The 13,489-nt window shown below is 43.4% G+C and overlaps 1 protein-coding gene across 1 annotated transcript in view; it reads right to left on the bottom strand.

The window, feature by feature from the left end:
* LOC121626796 (adhesion G protein-coupled receptor L3-like) overlaps window positions 1-13,489 on the bottom strand; it is a 149,181-nt gene that overhangs the window by 64,233 nt on the left and 71,459 nt on the right. The window contains exon 6 of the mRNA XM_041965475.1: window positions 2,258-2,611. Within this exon, the coding sequence (XP_041821409.1) occupies window positions 2,258-2,611 (354 nt within the window). The remainder of the gene's footprint in view (window positions 1-2,257; window positions 2,612-13,489) is intronic.

Here is a 13,489-nt window from a genome sequence, read left to right as displayed (position 1 = left end):
AAAATAGGTGCCAATTAAGTCTGCAATAGCTGAATTCATCACAAAAGGTCAATTAAGCCGGTTCAAGAAAACTGCTCTGGTGACAGAGATGTGCTTTGGGGAGTGAATGCCTCACAATGTTCCATCTGGGCTTTTGTCCAAACAAACCTCCAGATTTGCAGTAGATTTTTCTCATTAATTGTAATTAATAAATGAAATGCCTTCAATCAAGAGACAGAGTGGGAACCAACAGTTTTTTGCAGGCATCTGGTATTTGCAACGGATGCAGCGTATTCAAAAACAAAGAGTGTCTTTGACTTGTTCTTCCACGCACCCCAAATAACTTGCGCCTATATTTTCCGAGCTGACATCAGCGAGGCTACACGCTGACATTAAACTGCCCTTGCTTGTACTTAGAGGGAGGGTGCGTCGGAGGGCGAGACGGCCAGCATTAAGAGATATAAATTTTGATTGACATATAATTTCCTTCCCCGGTCCACCTTGGACAGCCTTATGTTTGATGGGTTTATAAGATAAGGGACTCTGCATTTCCTCCTATATTGAGAGGCAGGAGAAGGGGCATGAAAGAGAGGAGCGAGCGAGGGAGTCGGAGGGGAGACAGGATGACAGCGAGGCAAGTGAGGTGGATGGAAGGGGAGCTCGAGGAACTTTCAAAGAGTGGCAGAGGAAGCTCATAGAGTCGTGTTCTGCTTGGCAGTGGCGTCTGACGAGCAGTGGCTTTGAAGAGTGCGCTGAGGGGAGATGGGGTATGTGTTCCTCTTATCTTGCCATATGACGGCTGTTAGTGAGATCTCGACGGGTGCTGGTGTTGCCCATTAATGAACCCTGTATGTACAGTGTGTGTGTGTGTGTGCTGATTGATGAAATGAACAGATTTTTTTCGGCTTCGGGCCAGATTTGAGGGTGTGATGTCACTCCCCGATCTAGGGTGACTTGCTCTAAAAAAGAATTGTGATAGGGAAGTTTCAGAAAATTCCTGCACAAAGGCTCAATTTGAACATGACTGATTTGAATTAGTCGTTCTTTTGGGTTTGTAATAATGTATTACCACTACTGAGTTGCTTTATTTATGCAAAAATAGTGCCTGCCAACAGAAACCCCCAGTATCCAGGTTTCTAGGTTAGCTTATGGTACAATTTAAGACTTAATTCTTCCCTCGCTGTTCAGAATTTTAAGAATGCATCATTATCTTCAATCTTGTTGCATCTGAGTCTTTACTTGAAAAAGCCTTTGCTCAGTAGCAGGTCTCATTACAACATGAGCTGCTGTTAGATCAGCACTCACATATTCATACTTTCTGAGGTCACGCTTTTATATCTAAGGCAGCTAACATCAATTTCATCTTCATGCTTGACTTCATTTCGTTATTGATACAAAGACAGAACTGGAACAACATGTATGGAAACAAATGGTCTGATGCCTCACAAACAAAGCTCAACCTCCCCTTCAAAGTGCCTTACACAAATGCGTTTAGTCACTAATTAATTACACTAATTGTGTCCTGAGAGACAGGAAATAAATGTGGGAGTGTGTGGTGTACTAGTTACTAGTTTCCATACAAATGCGATGCTAAGCTACCTTTAGGCTTGCATCAATGAATCAGGAATAAAAGAGTGAGGAGGGAGGGCAGGAAGCGGGAGAACAAGTGCTGCAGGGGGAGTGTAAACATAAACAAAACACACAACAGCGACCAACATCAAGGCGAGGAGCCTCACGGTAGATTGTGTCCCCTCACGAGAGTACTGACATCCTCACAGAGTGAAGGAATGAAGAAATGAGCATAGTTCTTCATTTTAAACACAGGAATGTTCCAGGATTGGGAAGATTAATGTGACTCAATTGGAAGAGGTTTGACTATATGTATGTATGTATGTCCTTTGATTTTCTCAACAACCGTTCCGTTTCACCTGATTCACGCTTGGATGGGTGCATTGCTGAGAATCAAAGGAAATGCAGTGTTAAGTGCGAGCTCTTGAGATCTACATCTTGACATCTAGTGTATTGGGAGGGGACCCCGATTAAATGGTACACTATTAAACGACATGCTGAGGACAGATGAAGAAAGAGAGAGTGGAGAGAGCTTACATTGTAGGAAAATCTTGTATTTTGCTATTTTGTTCTGCTACAGTGAAACATTTCCAGCATCAGCAATGTAACTTACATAACAAACAGTTCCCGGAAATAGCCTGATCCCAAGAGTGATGGCTAAACATGTAAAAATAAGACTCCTGAAACCTGTTAAAAACATCTACATTACCTATGGTTCCAGGTGGACATGGCATCTTGGACACCATCCCTTGCTTGGTCTTGGGCCAGGAGATGTCCATCATCACCAGGGGATTGCAGTACTCCACCCTGATGTTGGGAAGCTTGGAGGAAGGCGGCGCCCTGTCGTCATCCTCCGGCACCAAACCCTCCACCGGCGTCTGGACAGGTGCCACCACTGTGGATGTGGTCCGTGGCCACTGGGCCATCGCAGTTGTTGTAGCAGGCGTCTTGGTAGTGGTGGTCCTGGCTGTTGTGGTTGTCATGGTGACAGTGGTCGGTCGAGTAGTGGTCCTCGTTGTCATCGTCGTCGTGTCCATGTACACCATTACAGAGGAGGAGGTTTCTGGCAGAGGAGAAAGAAACAACAGAGTGAACCGATGGATTCTCTGAAAAATGCAGCGTTAGACGGAGACGACTGAGAGTAAATGTTTTTCTTTTTTCAGTCACACTTCATTAATGTCTGAGGGGGGAATTTATTTTGGTGCTGGCGAAAAAAAACACAGAGCGTCCGCAGAGGGGTTCTATTCTTCCCTCCTTTCAATGCGTCACTTTAAGAGAAGATAGTTCAAAGAGGATCAATTGGAACTGGCAGGTGTGACTTGCATGGGCATGTATGGTGTCGAGCTTGGGTCCCCCGCTGGCTAAGCTAACTGACACACACACACACACATGCACACACTTACAGCTGCGCAGTCTAAATAGAGCTGTTGATGGGGCCATATCTCCGGGAGTCAGTAGCTGGATGCTGTAGTTACATGCTATTTCTGGGTCAGCCGAGACAAACTGGAATACCTATTTCCTCCCTGTGGATACACTCCAGGGGGTGCTTGCTAATGACGCTGTTTACCTGAGCTGTTGGGGACAAGGACTATCATAACACCAACACACACGCACACCAAGATGCACCCATTTCCTGCCACGGTAATCCTTTTCTTTCCACTCAAATTCAAACACACCTCCTCGACTCCCAGACATCAATCAACCCATCTACTCATCCATTCTGTCCCCTTAATGTTCCTTCCCCTGTGTCCCTGATTGGAAAATAGCATCCCTGAATTAAATCATCAACAGGCTTTTCATGAATGTGTGGACTTGGTTAAGCCACAGAGGGTCAGACGACACACAGAGCGGTCATACTTTATAATATATTTCAGGAAGTGGGGAGTAGCCAGGCTTTTTCTATGAAACTGTGTCCTACGGATGATCTTTATTTGGGATCACTGCTCCATGCTACTCATTATACATTTGCATTGTTATTTTTGTACAAATATTCTTCAGTTTGCTGCACTGACATTTCTATATGTCAGGATCTTATTACTGTGTGTGGTTTGGAAGAAGGCAGTTCGCTGTAGACCCTTTAAATAAGTTCCCATGAGAGCGCACTGACAGACACGCACATACACAATCTGGGCCTTTGCAAAAATGCAATTTGGGATTGGCGTTGTTTCCGCCTAATGCAGAGATACAATCAAAATGACAGAAGTGACAAATGGCCCCAATCTTTGTATGAAAGGGGAGCAAAACAAAATTTAATGAGGGTCGATTTGAGGTTGGCAGGTGTAATGGACGTCACACATCCAGAGAGCTTAGATAACAGACACGACTGCTAAAATCCACTTCAGTGAGTTTCAATTTGCAATCGGACGATTTCGCTGTATGGTGAATTTGAAAGCGGTGAAATAAGACGGCATAAATTAGTGCCACGGTTTGGGAATCGCAGAGACGCCCGGAGGCTGTAATGACACAAACCAGACCACTATCAGCAGTCAATGCATTCATCGCTTAGCAGCATTCAACGACAGCCAAGGTTGATTAAATAGGTTGCAGCCGCAGCAAGAGTTCCAGGCTGATTGAGTATTTGTTTTCTCTCGCTAACAAAAGGGTTTGTTGTGTTTCTAAGATCCGCAGGTATCTTGGACACTCCTGTGGAGGCACTCCATCAGTAAAGTGGAACTCTAACAAGAATCTAATTGAATTGCAATGTGAACTAAAGACATGCAGAGCCTTTTGTACTCCCAACAACCTGGTAATGCAGGCTGTGTAACTTCCAAATTTCTCGAACAGACAGAAAAAAACAAATCAGGCGAGTACACGGCGGTAAATGTTAAGCGGAAAATGCGCCGGTGTGTGTGGATGCAAACACTTGAATAAACTAGCACAAAATGCACAGTCACATGCTCCACACACCGGCGGCCACACACTCAGACACAAACCCTCATCAACCAACATAAACTGACACGACCACCCATCAGCAGGGCTTTAAAAACCACATGAATGCTCAAATAGGTATCGAACATTTCCACCAGCCACCAAGACATCACCATTTACATTCTATAACCACTATTAGACATCATCATCAATCAGCGCCGCGGCAGCCCAGTGGCTCCTTCGGCTGCAATGATCATGTTAATGCGAGGGAGAAATATCTTCAAGAACACCAGCCTCTTTATATGATTATTTATGAGAGAATTTTTATATACATCTGTATTTGAGGAGAAGTGGTGATAACCTCAAATATGTCACGCCAACTCTCGGTAAAGGGAAGTGGCATCAATTTAAGCATAATTGAAATCAGCCCCTGGTGCTGAACCTGCATATAGTAAAAGGAGACCATTAGAGTTCCTCATGGAAATCTGATCATGGAAGCTCACTGCTCAGATTGAGGTCAGTAAAGGTCACAGTGCACAGGCTCAGATAAGATAGTGGTTAAAAAGGTGTGCAGATGGGCCTATTCGGATAAGGGAATTACTGCGCTGGTCAGGGCGGTTGATACAGGAGCGATTCTGCCTGTGACAGATTTTTGCTGAGGGACTTTAGTTTAGCTAAGTCAGTAAACTGCACAGGCACCATCCATAGCTTTATAATCAGAATAATAAGACACCAGATGATGTTTGGTTTTAAAGCATTTCAATGGAAAAATGCGTAGCGTCATCCATTCAATTAATAGCTTTAAAGACTTCACTTGAAAAATTCAAAAAGTTGTATTCACAAGTTATTGTGCAATTGTGTGAATTCAGGTTTTGTGTTATAACACAGCTTTACTTGGTCTGGAATGACCAATAGCGTATGGTGGCTAATGTTAACTGATACGTCTTCATTAGTTTGTTGACATGTTGGCTTCTGTTACCTCTGTTCTGTCTGTTAAGCATGTCACACGACATAGGTCGGGTGCTTCAAGGTGACGTGACTCATTGCATTCACGTCACGTTGTTCAGACCATAGTTATTGGGGGGGGCACATTCATGTCAGCTGTGTGCAGTAGAAATTTCTGACAACAGTGTCTCTCACTTGGTAAAAAGAATGACAAAAGGGTCCATAAACCATTGGCAAAATAGCTGCTGACGTCTACATAACAAATATTCCACCACAGGCAACATGTGTTCCTGGTAAAGTACGGTATGTTTCCATCTTGCCTTGCATTTGCGGTAAAACCAATTAAATGTTTATCTGTGACATGCTAAAATACGGTGGAACAATAGCACTAGTGGAGTCACATGGTCAGGGACTCAGGTACTGTCAGGTACACGGCAGGATCTATCTTTCTCGGTTTTCTAATGCATGCTAACGGTAGCCACCACGAGTGTTGTGCGATGGGCAACGGTGCGTTTAATTGCTTGTGAACTCAGCTTTTCATTTGGAAGAGAAAGGATGTGCTGTGTCCTTATTCAAATGTTTCATGGTCTCGCTTTGAAGTTCATCATTACACCGAGTCAATATCCAGCCATACAGTAATTATCTCTTAATTTCAAAGCCAATGAGGTAAATGCAGTTTCCCAATCCTTTTAAAATAATAATGATGAAAGTTAGCGTATCACCGTCTTCAGTGCCGGAGGTGAAATGACAGCACAGAGAAATATGGCTTGAGGAAATCGCCATCACAGCATGAGGTTAATTCAAAGTCACTGGGAACCATGTCTTGAATGTAATTCCATACTTCCAGATGATCCCGTTGAGCCCACTGTTGAATTATTTTTCAACACACAGCATGTTAAGTATGCCTGCAAAGGCACACACAAGAGACAGAGAGCACTGGTGGAAAAGAAGAAAGTGTCCTTGAGCAATCTTGTATATCTTTTCCATGAGATGAGCAGAAAAAAAAGGAAAAAAAAAAAGAAAGCCAGCAGCACACAGCAGCCACAGTCTGCAGGCACTATTGCCTTGGAGACAACACAAGGACATTTTGTTTTGTTTTGCCAGCTTTCCCATTCAATCCAAAGGGATGAAGAGGGGGGGGGGGGGGGGGGGGGGGGGGGGGGGGGGGGACGAAGCTCGAGAGCACCAGCAAGGTGAACAAGACTTTGGTATGCTCCGAGGGACTCGTGGGTGACCTTAGAGCAAGATTTCAATGTGAGTTGGGCTGTGAGTTTGAGAAAACAACAAAACTGTGGAGCCGAAAGAAAACACGAACTCCTCTCTTATGAATGTCTTTCTTCAATGTCCACTAAGCAAGCACTACCCCTTTGTCATATTTTAAATTACAATTGGGTCCTCGGATGTGTTTAGACATTCCACAATGATACAAGGCAAAGTTTAAGAATATAATTCAAAAAAATGGCCTCAAACCTCAAAGTAATTTATCTTTTTTATATTTAAGATTCAATGCGTTCTCAAGGGCATTACATAGTTGATTAAAAATGAATAATACCAACAGGCCGCTATCATATTTTCATGATTCTTAAGGGTTGCTGCGCCTAAACCGGTGACCTTTCATTCATAAAAGACAAGAGCAAACTTCTATGGGCACTCCACTCTTCCTATTGAGACACCAGCTCCACTCGTCATTCACGCTCTGCTCCTGTTGCACGAAAATGCCCCTCGCCAAACGCATGTCTGTTTCCACCGCACACAAAGCTTTGTGTTTCATTTCAAAGCATGGATTTCTAACTAATTAGCCTCTCTCTGTATCCCAGGGCTCGTGGCTTCCACAATTAGATAAGCCCACTCTACTTGGCTCCAGGAGAAAAACCTGCTATGCTATTATGAAATGAATCCGGCTTGCATGACTCGCCGTTTCCGCACCGAGAGCGGGCTTGTCGGCTCTGAGAAACTTGTGCAGACTCAAGATCAAAAGAGGTGGAAAGGGCTTTTCGGAGCTAAAAATGAAATGAACGTCAGATGGTAAAGTGACTCTTCCAACCTCGTGCTGAACCCAATTACCTCCTAATTTTAGTATTTGAGCATTTATGCATGGTTACATCTTCAGCAGGCACTTGCATAGACCGTAGAAGATATTGGACAGTCTTTGTGTGATGTCATTAACTCTGTACTAACCTGTTTAAAGCCTGCAAAATGGGATTTCTGCGTGCTGGGACATGTATTTTTAGAGTGAAGCGTACTAGAAGCCTAAATCCATGAAAATGGCTATTAGTGGATCTCTTAGAAGTAAGTTACAACCATATACTTGTTTCATGTGGCTGTTTGGTCTGAGGCTGCTGCTGCAACTTTGTAGCTTAGTTTACTTCTCTTAAAAGTCAGGCCTGATTTCAGAACTTCACTTTTGGTACATGGAGCTTAAAGAAAGGGAATATATTCATTGTTGGGAACAAACTATACTGAGCTTGTTGATGACCAGTGCTAACAACAGTGTTGACTATCATACATAAATAGCATCATAAATCCATTCTGGTTTGGTGCAATCTGAAAAACTTAAGTTTTTACTTTAGTATTAACAGTTGGAGGCTTAGTGGCAGTGTTACTGGTCTGTGCATTACATTACATTATGCACTACCCTACAGAGTGATGCAATATGGGGTTGTAACCTTGATGTTGCTTAGCTAGCAAATTTCTTCAACATGTCATCAGCATGAGGTTGCTAAACCACCATCAGAAACTTCAGGAAGTCACTGCTCCCTGCCAAGAAATAATCTAGCACACAGGCCCTGTTAGCTGCGCAACTTATTTTGCTACCTTCGGACAGATCCACGCGAGCTGTTTCCCCCTATTTACAGTCCTTGTGCTAAGCTAAGATAAGCTAAGATAAGATAACCGATTGCTGGCTGGAGTTGTATGTTAACTGTACCGACTTGAAAATGGAATCGGTCTTTTCCAAAATATGGAACTTTTGCCTGAAGCTACAGGAGTGTTTGCGTAATGTGTCCTGCTGCAACAAACAAAATAATAATTCCTGATGAATGACAAGTTGGGAGCATCTTTGCTGTAGAAATGGACTTTGAACCAAATCATCTGTCCAGCAACTCGTAATCACCGGTGTCACAAAATGGCATTGTGAGGGGCTCAAAAAGAGAGTAAGTAAAGTACTAACTGCCAAAATTATGCAAATTTTACACTTTAATAGACGGGGGGAAGAGGGGTTTCGTCATAGCTGACCAATACAGTAATGTAAGGAATTTGAGATTGACCGAAAGGCTGTGTCCCAATGTGACCCCACCCCGCAGAATAAAAGCACAGAGAACTGGAGGAAAAATTAATTGAGCCTTTACCATCTTAACCAAAGAGGTTTCTTAATTCTCTGCCATCAGCTAATTGAGCATTAATTCACGAGTCATAATGTCAGTTTTTATCTATGATGAGAAATATTTACATCCATCCACAGAAAGAAGTAACATCATCTATTTTAAGCCATCTCACAAAAATCAGTACCGTCTTCATAATAGCTTGATTCACTGAAGCTCCCGGGCTTATCAATCCCCTGACGTTTATGTCATACGCTCCCACCAAGACGCTACATGTGTCCTCGTTAGCTGAGGAGAATGGTGGGAAAATAAAACGACGATAAAAGTCCTGTTGTTTAATGGAGCCTTTTGTGGCAGGCCCACAAATCCATCAGCGAGTGCGACTGGGATGAGGGGAGTGGAAAGATGGTGGCGCTGGTGGAGGGGTGCGGTAAATTATGCAGCCAGACATCCGGTAATGCTTCGATATCATCAGACATGATGAGAACCGTAATGGATGGGAGCTATGCATTGTTTGGCAATTAATTTCTCATTCTGAAGCTCTCTTGCCGGGACTTGAAAGGGCATCTATGGAGGTCACACGGCGCTGGGAGAAGCGCCGGGCTGATATATATGCACAGATAGGCACAGGCCCGGAGAGACACTCGCAGTGTGTGAGTTAAATGACAGCCTGCTCGCATTTGCACTACAGTGAAGTACTGTAGGTATGAATCCACAACACAGATGTGCAGAAAATACATGCAAACACAAGTGCTGTTTTTCGCTGAATGTCCATACATATTAGCTCATCTACACTTGTGAAAGACATGTTTTTAATTTGGTTATTATTTATTGATTTTATAGACTCTCAAATAGTCTGAAAAGCCTAAATCAGAAATACTTTATGCAAATGCACCGACGCATTAATGCAGCACATGCGGTGCTGTAATGGTCTGCATTAAAAACTCACAGAAAACCACATTTAGCAACATCTTTTTTAAAGCTAAATGGAGGGATGTTGGATTACATTTTCATAGAGCCAAAACTCAAGTCTCTCAGGCTACTGACGAGGCCAAACATCGTCAAACATACCAGGAGAAGCACAAGGAAGAAAGGGGAGCGTGAGCGCATGAGCGGAGGGGGGATGTCAGACTCACTAAGACAAACTCACTAAGAGGGACGGCACGCTCCCTCAAGGTCTTGCCATTAGCCAAAAAAAAAGCAAAACACAACAAAAAAACAACCTAGAGTAAGGCTTTTCAAAAGACTGTCAACCAACAGCAGAACGGGCCAAATGCATCGGGCAAAGCAGAGGAACTCTGACACTGGTGATAAAGAGAGTTAAAGATGCTTCAGAGGCCTCCAATCAGATTAACTCGGCTGATTGGCAAAAATAAATCACTTCGGGCTTGTGTGCCTGTTAAATCTAATGTGGCAATTTTTGGGGGCTCTAGAGAAACTGGTAGCCACACACACACACACACACACATCAGGATTAGAGGAGCAGGAGTGGAAGAGAAGACCCTACACACTGCAGTTACACACAACCACAGCAACTGAAAGAAAAACTGCGAGGAAGCACGCACGGTATGATTTTTTTGCCTCTACACTGAAAAGAGATGGGAAAATGCACCGATCCCCATTCGCTCACAAGTTTCATGTTGCACAAAAGTGTCTGATTTTTACTGCAAGTATGTTTTTTCCCATTTCTGTACATGACAAGCGAGATGGATAGGGTGTTGACCTTAACTGAGGGATTGCCTGCCACCCCTCTCACTACACAGGTGATCTGTGTATGATTTCTGGATCAAGGTAGAACCGCCAAGGCCTGTGATGGATGGCCAGTCAGCGGAGGAGATGGCAGACAAAATCATGTGATATATAATGGGCGATCACACAGAGCCACTTGAAACATGAGCTTGCATGCTCAAATTGAGCAAAGGGTTAATTCAGATTCTACACCAGAACACAGAAGTGCACTAAGATCAGCTAAGCACACATGTGCACTAAAAGGGTAACAATGATTATATTTAGCAATATATGACAAATGATTCTAACATGAGGGAATGTGGCTCTGAAACATTCAAAAAAGGCTCTGAAGCACCAACAAAGAGCTCCCTGTTTCCATGCTAAAAAATCTAAAGCTGCATTACTAACAGAGGCCCATTGTGTTGCGGCATTAAAGGGTGTGCAAGAAGAGTGTGCATTTGTGCATGTGTCTGTGTGCGCATGTGTGTACATGTGTTTGGAAAATCATTCTAAACTATAATCCTAAACCTTGCACTTTCCCTCGAAGAAAATTGCCCTCTGCAAGAGGTGCACCAGGCATGTGATGAGTGCATAGCCTGCAAATAAGCATGTAGCCTACATTTCTAAGCCTCGACATCAAAAGGGATTCATGCAGCATGCAAAAAACTGTTTTTTTGTGGAATAACAGCGTTTAGTTTGAATTACTAAGCAAGATCTTCCCGAAAGCTTTGCAATCAAGAAAGAAAAGGTACTATGATGACATGTGACAACTGCAAGGTGTCACTTGAATCTATATAATAGCATGCCAAAGCATATCAATCAAAACCAATGATAGGTCCTGAAAGACTAGTGCATAAGCAAAGGACAACAGCTTGTGCCTTTAAGAGCACTATGAGTCACACTCAGATTATCTCCACCAAACTCTGCCAGCTTGCATTTACCGCTTAGACAGTCTTAATCAATTTAGCATGTGTCAGGCACTTCCAAACAGAGCCAAGATGGGCCGAATCGTCCAAAAACATCGGCTGTTTCGGCATGAAGGTCGGCGCGTCACGTCTGCGAGCTCCCTGCAGGCTAGCAGGGCTGGCACCGTGCCCCGGCCAGATGGCAACATGTGGCAAAATTACAGGTCTGCCAAAGAGTGAATGTATCTATGACACCAACTGTGCCACATCCAATGCACCAATCATTGGCCAACAAAAAAATCACTCCTAAAGTGGCGCCTTCAGAAATCAGAGGCTGTCTCACTGAAATGTGTGGCGAAGGAAACACCCCGCAGATCATTAAGTATCAACAGACTAATAGACACTGATTGCTGTATTCTGTAAACAGTCCTCCACACGCAGCCCCCAGATCACACTTGGATCTGAGTATGCTAATTTGAATGATAGAAATCAGTGAAAATCTGAAAGTGCATTTCTGTACACAAACAGCAAGCGCACCATTGTCAAGTCCATAAGAAATCTACGTACAATAATGTGGGGTTAAACCGAAAAACTGCAAGTTAACACAGATATACTGCAGCACACGCAGCACGAATTCTATCTCATGACAGCACGTAAGCACTCCAGCAGCAGGTGTGTCAGACCGAGGCAAAATCTCTCATGTGGCTGCCCTCGTCTTAGCAGTCCTGTGGAGTCAATGCAGACAGTGTCTCATGCTCACTGTGGCACACAGCTCAGAGGTTATTCTGGCAAAGGTGAGGCCCGGACTAATGTCTTCAGCCAAGCTTAAGGACAGAATACTGCATGCAGCTAGTCTAATTCCCTGCTGGCAAAAGAAGCTATTTGGTTGGTAGTTAGCAATGCTGTTATTGTGGAGTAAATTGACAAAGAGCACCGAGATACATCACTCTCAATCTGATAGGACAGCACATCAGCTGAGGCTGATGGGAATGTCATTCATTTAGCAGGTTTTTGGTCAAAGTGTTGGCAAATCAACTGATGCGATGGTGGCGTGAGATGAAAAGTGAAGAGGTCAACAAAGTTATTTCAAGTCATCCTCAGAAGACCATGAATGTCTGCACTCATTTTCATGACATCTATGCAACAGTTGCTGAGATATTTCAGTCTGGACCAAAGTGGAGGACTGAGCCACTAACAGACCAACACTGCCATCTTACATAGAATAATTGATGATTTTAAATATTTCTAAATATGCAAAATGTGTACAGAATTATAAAGAGGTCGACTGACAATCCAGAAAAAGCAGCAGACTGCAATAAGCAGGGGATCTATTCTGTATTTTATGATTATCTGGGGGGTTTACGCTTGCCTCACCTGGCTTGTTGAGTTGTGACACTCAACAGGATCAGCGGTTAAGAGAATGGATAGGTGATTTGTTAAGCAGGGAGAAATTGCTCAGACGATGGGATGTACTAGTTTTGATGGAACATAGCATTTTCCAAAGGGTGATTGCCTGGTCAGTAGCAATTATAGTACGTGCTATCTTGACACTGACTTCACGCACCTTTTCCACTCCAAGCTGTTTGCAAGCCTCTGCATGCTGCTAACAACCCACTACAATGTGTCCTTAGTGGAGGGGATGGTTGAGCTGAACCACGCAGTGATGGAAGAGGTGAGAACACTCTCATCGGTGGCTCCAGAGAACTGGGTCACGGACGGTCGGGAGACGACGAATTTCCACAACTCAATGACTGAATGATTAACTTCAACAACCTCCAGAGAGGTCATTGTGGCCTTTGTAAATGAGTCTGCATCATTTTCATTTCCTGATAGGACAAAAGTCACATTTTTCTGACATTTTCTTCATGTTCTTGTTTTCCTGTTATTCAGGTGTTACACATGCAGTTTTGAGCTTTGTGTCAACTTTGTTTTCTTTCATGTTTTAAAGAGAAGATCACAGAGCAATTCATTCCCCGGTCGTCCTTGCATACGCTGCATTGAATGTGATCATGTAAAGGGGATTAATGGTAAGAGAGCTTTTATATCTGCCTGCTAATAGCAGTCTGTGCAGCACATTTTTTTTTATCACCAATTCAGTGAATTTAATTATCAATGGAGTTGTCATGGAAGCACTCTTGGGCACAGATCATCTGTCCTTGAAAACAGCCTGTTTGG

This window comes from Chelmon rostratus, chromosome 23 (assembly GCF_017976325.1).
Source record: "Chelmon rostratus isolate fCheRos1 chromosome 23, fCheRos1.pri, whole genome shotgun sequence".
Classification (NCBI taxonomy): domain Eukaryota; kingdom Metazoa; phylum Chordata; class Actinopteri; order Chaetodontiformes; family Chaetodontidae; genus Chelmon; species Chelmon rostratus.
The sequence above is the reverse complement of the archived record's forward strand: the minus strand, read 5'-3'. Positions and strand labels throughout refer to the sequence as shown.